The sequence below is a fragment of the Phalacrocorax aristotelis genome, chromosome 2 (assembly GCF_949628215.1).
Source record: "Phalacrocorax aristotelis chromosome 2, bGulAri2.1, whole genome shotgun sequence".
In the NCBI taxonomy this organism is placed as follows: Eukaryota; Metazoa; Chordata; class Aves; order Suliformes; family Phalacrocoracidae; genus Phalacrocorax; species Phalacrocorax aristotelis.
This window is the reverse complement of record NC_134277.1, coordinates 9,705,681-9,713,911: the sequence shown is the minus strand read 5'-3', so window position 1 is coordinate 9,713,911 and position 8,231 is coordinate 9,705,681. Positions and strand designations below refer to the sequence as shown.

The 8,231-nt window shown below is 40.6% G+C and overlaps 1 protein-coding gene across 7 annotated transcripts in view; it reads right to left on the bottom strand.

Moving 5' to 3' along the window:
- Window positions 1-214: 214 nt before the first annotated feature.
- The window catches only part of RBM33 (RNA binding motif protein 33), a 105,507-nt gene continuing 97,490 nt past the window's right edge, over window positions 215-8,231 (bottom strand). For all 7 annotated transcript variants that reach the window (XM_075082355.1, XM_075082356.1, XM_075082360.1 and 4 more), the window contains 2 exons: window positions 3,720-3,808; window positions 215-3,523 (listed from right to left, as the gene is read on the bottom strand). In XM_075082355.1, the coding sequence (XP_074938456.1) occupies window positions 3,475-3,523; window positions 3,720-3,808 (138 nt within the window). In that variant the 3' untranslated portion in view covers window positions 215-3,474. The remainder of the gene's footprint in view (window positions 3,524-3,719; window positions 3,809-8,231) is intronic.

Sequence of the window (8,231 nt, the reverse complement as noted above, 5' to 3'; positions counted from 1 at the left end):
TTCTACTAAAATATGACAGATCATATGGCCAATCCAATCTTTTAGTCAAGGCAAAATATGATTTGTTATAAAGTGAATTCATCAGATGAAAACAAACTAATTTGAAAAAAAAAGTTGGCTCCATATAATCACCTACTGGAGTTTCCTATGAAAATCATTATAAAATTATGCTAATAAAAACTGTGAACAAATAATACACAGATCAGGATATATGTATTGACTTACTAGCATCTTTATAAAAATTTGAAGATATACACAAAAACACATCAACATTTATGGAACTGTATCCATTAAACTTAGATAAGACAACACAAAAAAACTAACAAATAGCTAAGATGTGGTTGACTGTAAAGCACTTTGAATAACATTTTAATTTTAAAAGGTCAATATTTACATACTACATTAAATGCGTTTTTTTTCTCTCGCATTTTGCTTCGTATTTTGAATGCATGATAAAGAAAGAACAAGATAATGGTTGCAACAGATCTTCCAAGAAAATTAACTTGATGCTCAGGTTTAACTACGTGCTGAAAGAGAACATGGCAAGGACACGACCGCCTAGCTTTACCTCTAATTCCTTTAGGTTTTTTGGGGAGGAGACAACAAACGGATCTAAAAGAGCTGTATCGTCCAAACTGGTAATTGCCATGAGATCCACTTTTAAGTTAGGATTTGAGAACTTACAAAACACAAACATTTTAGGAAATGACTCACCTAATTGCTACTTTTGCTACTGAGTTTTTTACGATATTAGAGAGAGATGGTGACAACACAGGGTGTGATTATGTATGTATGTGTATAATAAAATGCATATAGACATACATACATATAGTAAGTTTACACACAGTGATAGCCAGGTACTGCAATAAGCAGCTAAAATCACCACCAGCGATCCACCCGTACTCTGTCTATGCACAAGCAATAGTCTACTGCAACCGCTTTTAAAGAGGATGCATCTAGTCATTAAACAGGCATTGCTTACGTTGCCTCCTACATTTAAATAGATCTGAGGCGATTTCATGTCTTTATTCCAAAGCCACACATTTGTCTCAAAAAAAGTTTTTTTTAAATAAAAATTGTTAAAACTTAAGTTGGCCGAACCTCAGCCTCTTTGGGATGGATTCAAAACCCAAAGCAGGAGCATTTCTACAAACTTCTTTGACTTTTGAATCAAACCCATATTCTTAGGCTCCAAGAAACCCTCTAACCCCAATAACGTTTGCTTCTGACAGGACAGCTGATCAACTGCAGATGTTCCTACTGCTGAACTCAGCTGCTGGCCTGTCTGGCATTTGCATCTAACCCAGATTTCCAGACACGCACTATTATGGCTCCACTCCGAGATGCCTTCCCATCCTTCTCGTTAGAGGAGCTGCTCCCTAACAGTGGGGTAAATAACTGTTTAATGACTTGTTTTAAAGATAAGCATTTCTTTCTTAAAAATAAAAATGCCATAACCTGAGGAGGCAGCGTAGGGGTCCCGCTGCTCACGGTGTGAGGAGTTAACCAGCACGTGGCAGAGCCAGTCACCGCGATCAGCTCACGTGAGTCTTCAGGGTTGGCTCCCACTGGGCACTTCCTACCTGCAGCTCATCCTCTGTCCTGGGCTTGGGTCTACCCTGAAGCACTAACCGCACTTTATGTACAGCAATTGTGCTGGATGTTATTAAGCATAATGCATAAATGGGGAACTACACAGACGGGTGTAAAACTCACTTCCACGCAAAAATTCTCATGATGTTACTGCGTCTCATCACTAAGCTGTAAATGGGCTTAGAGTATTCTTTAAATTGCTTCTCCCCCAGTGCAATATTTCCAAAGTACCACATTATTGTCTATTATTTCAATGAACAAAGGGCTGTTTTATCTAGAAAACTTTTGACAGTATTTATTATTCAATCATTATTTTTAATAACTTCTACTTAATTGAAAATCTGGACCAAAACTGTAAGAAAGCCAATTAGGTCTTTGTGACTTGGTTACCACTAAATCTTCCAAAAAAACCCCCAAAACCAAAAACCAACCCAAAAACCCACACATCTACACTACTATAAGCTTGCTTAGTTCATCCTTCCACGCTTGGCATGCCTATTTTGGACCCCATTCACAGCTGCTGCATTACATACCAATAGTGTTCTTCTGCGGTCACTCAGGCAACAAACCTATAAGGTTTCTGTAAGTCCCCCCATTCAAACGTAGGTGGAGTGCTTAAGAGTACTCCTGAAAGAAGTGGTGAAGCAAAAGCTCACAGTCTAAAAATTAAGGAAATGTTCATAAAAACTGGAATCCAATATAAAGATGACATTTTAATAAGTTTATTCAGAAGTAACTGAAAAAAATTGTTCCTTTGGCAACACCATCTAGATGGTTCTAACCAAAAGGAAATATTACGGATTTTACTTTGAATAAAATATAAGCTCCTTAATGTTTGCAGGTAATTTTTCGGAACTGCCACATTCACCAGCAGATTCACAATGTCCTTACAGTCCTGTATTTATCGGGAACAACACAAACCAAGTCCTTTCGGTTACGGGTTTCTTATGGTTCAGCATTAGTCACAAAATAAATCTCAAAGAAAAAAACTAACCAAAATAAAGCATAAGGCAATCATGAAACGCTACCCCAAAAGAACTGTTAGGAATGTGCCACTCTTCCTGCGTAACATTTCTGAAGTGAGCCACCAAATATTTCTTTTTCCTTGTATCTGGCAACATCATTTAAAACAACCTAGTTACAACTCAGAGTTCACTACCCACGATGCTACTGAAGGGCAAAGATCCTTGTTTTTAAAAACCAAGGGAAAATACAGCGATGTTATTCCTACCCCGGGTTTTATGAAATAAGTGGAGCTGGAAGGAGAAGATGGAAGTCTAATGTTGGAATAAAAAAAAAAAACAAAGACAGACTTCACTTATTTACAAAGATTGAAACTACAATTTTCCAGTGTCACCTCCAAAGCTTCTCAGCATACCGCTATTCCGTGAAGTAGACCACGTTTAAATCTATGCAAGAATACCTTCTGTGCTCCCAGATATACAATGTAACTAACGTGTTTTGTTTAGAAAAGTGAGTTTTCATTCCAATACCTCGCACTGAAGATAAGAGCAACCATTATCAAATATTCTTTGCTATGAAGAAAGTTTTTAAATCTTTCGATGTAAACGTTCTCTCTCAAGTCACTGCGGTCACAGAGTAGGATCCTGAAGAACAGTGTCTACATGCATTGAAAGCATTTTGAAAAAAATCTGTAGTTCCACGTGGTTGCAAGAGAACGTGAACAAACTGAACAGAAATTCCACCTTTGCAGATCCTCTCAAGTTCAGCTCTTCTGGAGGACATCTTGCTGCTTTCTGTAGCTCAACACAGCAATTAAAGACTAAGCTGAAAGGTTTCACAGACCGATGGTTTTGCCACTGCGTCTTGTGTAGCTCCACAGTACGCTTCTGTTAGTGTCAGGGTTTCTCTCAGCAGACATCACTCAACTATCAGTGCCACGTTGATGTGGGACAGATCTATCATGTGCCTGTTAAAAGTTAAAAGAAATTTAAACCTGGTACTCAGACTGATTCTAGGCATGGGGAATAGACAAGGAAGTTCTATGAAGGTCACTAGTGAACAGATGCTTGATTGGCTTAACAGAAATATTGAGCAGATGAGACTGGTTTAATCTTTTGAAGGGAAGGGAGGAACCGAGGCAGCAGCAGCGCTTAATTATTTACCTGTGGAATTTCTGTTGAAACGCTAAAGCATGTGCTGGCTCCTTAAATTTTGCTATGGCTTTCCGTTGTTGAGGAAGCATCTGTAAACTCTGCAGAGACAAAAAACCAAAACATATTTTTAGATTCACTTAACGGTCCCTTTAAAATAATTTTACATCAAACCCATTGAAATTTTGTCATATTTCTTTTCTCAGAAACACTTATTAGTATCTGGAGAATGGAAAGAGACCTCTGAGACCGCAGTCAGGGACCCAGCTCAAGGTGTTTGAGCTGGTGCATTAAGCAACTGTACTAACTGGAAAATCCAGACCATCATGGGTTAAGCAAAAGCAACAGCTCTTCAATTCAATCCATACAGATGAACCAAACCCTGCAGCCAAACTCCCACCAACTGAATGAGAAACATTCAACTGGGCAGAGCTCAACTTCACACACAAGTGCCTGGGAGTCATTCACCTGATGTACATTAAGGGATCAGGGCTTTCCACAGGTTAAACAGGACAGAAACAGGGAAAAAAAGAGTTAGGTTTTGATCTCTAGACTGTATATCCTCACGCTATTTTAACAAAAACAGGCGGCTCGCTTTCGACAGACACTAACAACCACATGACCCCATTTCATAATGGCTTAGGTCACCACTTCCAAGTCCTCCCAGTAATGGGAAACCATGCAACACACATCTACCCAGACAAGTCCATGGGATACGTGCTTCCCACACCATGAGAGCAGCATTTCACAATGCTGTAATTATCAAAAAACCCCCAACAACCTGTGTAGTATTGAGGTCTCCAAAACTATAGCGTGCCTCAGCCAGGGCTTTGGAGAACTCATGTCCTTGCTCCCTGTTGCAGCAGGAAAAGTCCAGGTAATGCCTAGATGATCATGGAGAGTGGTCCTATGATTCCAGCATCTCACAGCACGTTTTGGATGTTTAACGGCCTACCCTGCAGCACGTTCAAGGCAGAGTTGTTCTGATTCAGCATCCAGTTTCCAACTGTTCTTATGGCTTTGGATGCAGAATTTAAAAACTCCTATCATCTCTTTTCTGTGCATAAGCTTCTACATAAAGCCAATCCAATTTTGTACTGAGCTTTATATCTATATGTACATATATATGTACACATACACAAATATATAGGAGCCTTAAAATTTCTACGTTTCATTATAACATCCTGGTGGTTATGTAAAAACATAATTCTCTGCTCCTGCACCTCACCTGGGACTCAACAGCACCCCCCCATTTGGATGATTCCAGCACACTGATGGTCAGTCTCCAGGATTTTAAATTTCACCTGCAAAAACTCTGTATCATCATCTGCATTATTGAAAAAGGTACCACATATCTTTACACAAACAACTATTCCTTGGGAAACTACGTACAACTCCACTCATCGATACACTTTAAGGGTGCCATACTTTGAGATCTCTCAGTGAAAGAATTTAATTCAATGAATGTGTTCCCTGTTCATTCAATCTAATGCAGCATTTCGAGAAATATGTCAAATGCCTACATGAAATTTGCTATTAAAAGTACCTACTTACATATTTTTTGAACAGGTAAGACTTTTGTTGATAAGATGCTTATCATGGAGCCATGGTACCCGATAGTCATACTTCTTCATTTCTAAGCCTGACAGTTCAGCTCTAGGCTCCTTCTGTAACTTATCTATCCGTGATTTTGAAATAATTAATTTTGGTGGTAGCTACCTTGCACCTTCTTGTAATTGACAGCAAACTTCCCTCTTGCCAGGAAAATCACCGAAGTTTAATACTTCCATCACTCCTGTGGTTTCAAAGCGAAAGCTGAGGAAAAGTTGAAGGATTCAGCAAACTTGATAAGCCTCAGTGGGTTATTTGCACTAGGTAGTTTTTGGAAAGCTGCTACGAGGGAAAGGTTTAGCTAAGTCACTGCAACTTCTTAGTTTCTGAGCTTGTAGGAATGGGATTTGTCTTTAAAAAAAACAACACTTGGCAGATTATTTTGTTTTTTAATCAGAAAGCTCTTGACAAGGTTAAGTACATTTTACCAACAGGAGAATATGGTCATGCTGCACAAAGCACCAATGAAAGACCTTGGACAAAGCTCAGTTCTGGAGATTATCTGCTGGAGCGGGTGAAGGAGGTGTTGAAGTTTGTATTCTCCTCCTTGACTGATGTCTGCGATTTATAGAACTGTATCTAATACGCATTCTCTTGATGCCACTTTTCTGGCTAGAAAAGTACTAAAGACTAAGTAAGTCCTAGCACTAAGGACTAAGTTTTGAAGACTAAGAATTAATCACAGCCATTAAATAATGAGATTTAGAAACAAGAGACTTGTAAGAGTTAAAAAAAATCCTGAACTTCAATTAAAAAAAAAAAAAAAGTGAAGAGAAGTAAATCTGGCTCTTGTTCCTTTCAAAGAACTTGAAACTTTTAGTATGAGAAAAACCTGTTTGAATCACTGAAAGGATCAATATTTCAGAGAACAGTGGGACAAATGGAGCTCGAAAATGTGAAGGCACATCCCTTCGGCTGTACCCTGCACATCCTGCTATCACTTGCTTCTCTCCCCTCCTGAACCACCACTAGCCCTCCTGCGGACAACCTATCCTCCCAACAACGTCAGATCTCGCTCAGCTACCACAGGAGATTCTCACAATGCTTTATGCTCCAGACCCCTGTTGTGCTCAACTGAAGATGAGGAGCTGTGTAACTTTTTCCACAATGATTGAGCTATTATTGTATTAATATTCTTGAGATGCACAAAAGCAAAGTGTGATTTTGTAGTTTACACACAATAATGATAAATTATTAAGCAGCTGCTTGGTAATTAGCATATTAAAAAATTGACTAGAGGAAGAATTCTCGTAGAGTGCAGACATTAGCGAAATTAGGCAAAATATCTAAATCTTATCATAGACAACTTACTTATACTTTCAGGTGAATTAATAAAGTTATTGACTGACTAGTTTGGATATTATGTCACAGCCTATTCTTACATTGTATTACTGCCTTATTTTCCAACGGAAAAAAAAAAAGCAAAACACTAAATACATTTTAATAATTGCTTTGGCAACAAGGCATCAATTCTTGGTTAAGTCTACTGGAAAGCATCTTTATCAGATTTAAGTTCACTTGTCAATACAGACAACTGTGGAAACAAAAAGCCAGCCTAACTGATCCTTTGCTGAACTGCCCGAACACCACCCATCACACAGCCCAGGGCTGAGGCAGTAACTTCTAGCATCAGGATCTTCTCAACCACTGCAGTTACACATGCCTATGCTTTAACAAGAGAGAGTTGAGGACTGCAAAACGAAAGGGTAAACTAACACTACACAAAGGACACTTCTCCAGTTGGAAACTGTCCAAAAATTTTAATTCAAACACAAATTCTCAGCCTCCACTGTGCTCAAATTATGGTAGTGAAAATGATGCAGAATCACATCATGTTTGTTTAGGTATATTAAGTACACACACCCTATTTAGGTATAAAATAAATCTGGTTTTGCTTTAACAAGAACAAAAGACAATCACTACGCTAAGTGATTTTGTTGATATGACCACCATAAATATCTTTGCTGACAAAGATTTTTAATATCTTAACATAAATGCTGGGTCCAGTCCTGTTCAACATATTCATCAATGACCTGGACGAAGGGACAGAGTGTGCCCTCAGCAAGTTCGGTGACGATACCAAGCTGGGAGGAGTGGCTGATACACCAGAAGGCTGTGCTGCCATCCAGCGAGGCCTGGACAGGCTGGAGAGCTGGGCCGAGGGGAACCTCATGAGATTCAACAAGAGCAAGTGCAAGGTCCTGCCCCTGGGGAGGAACAACCCCCCGCACCAGCACAGGCTGGGGGTGACCTGCTGGAAAGTGGCTCTGTTGAGAAGGACCTGGGAGTGCTGGTGGGCAGCAAGGTGACCCTGAGCCAGCAACGTGCCCTTGTGGCCAAGGGGGCCAGCGGTGTCCTGGGGTGCATTAAAAGAAGTGTGGCCAGCAGGTCGAGGGAGGTTATCCTCCCCTTCTGCTCTGCCCTAGTGAGGCCACACTTGGAGTCCTGTGTCCAGTTCTGGGCCCACCAGTTTAAGGAGGACGTGGAACTGCTTGAGCAAGTCCAGCGGAGAGCTACCAAGATGATCAGGGGTCTGAAGCATCTCCCTTATGAGGAAAGGCTGAGAGACTTGGGTTTGATCAGCCTGGAGAAGAGAAGACTGAGGGGGGATTTCATCAATGCCTATAAATATCTGAAGGGCAGGTGTCAGGATGATGGGACCAGGCTCTTTTCAATAGTCCCCAACGACAGGCCAAGGGGCAATGGGCACAAGTTGGAACACAGGACGTTCCACCTCAATATGAGAAAAAACTTCTTTCCTGTGCGGGTGCCAGAGCAGGGGCACAGGCTGCCCAGGGAGGCTGTGGAGTCCCTTCCCTGGAGACATTCACACCCTGCCTGGACGCGTCCCTGTGCCCCCTGCTCTGGGTGTGCCTGCTCAAGCAGGGGGGTTAGACAAGATGATCTCCAGAG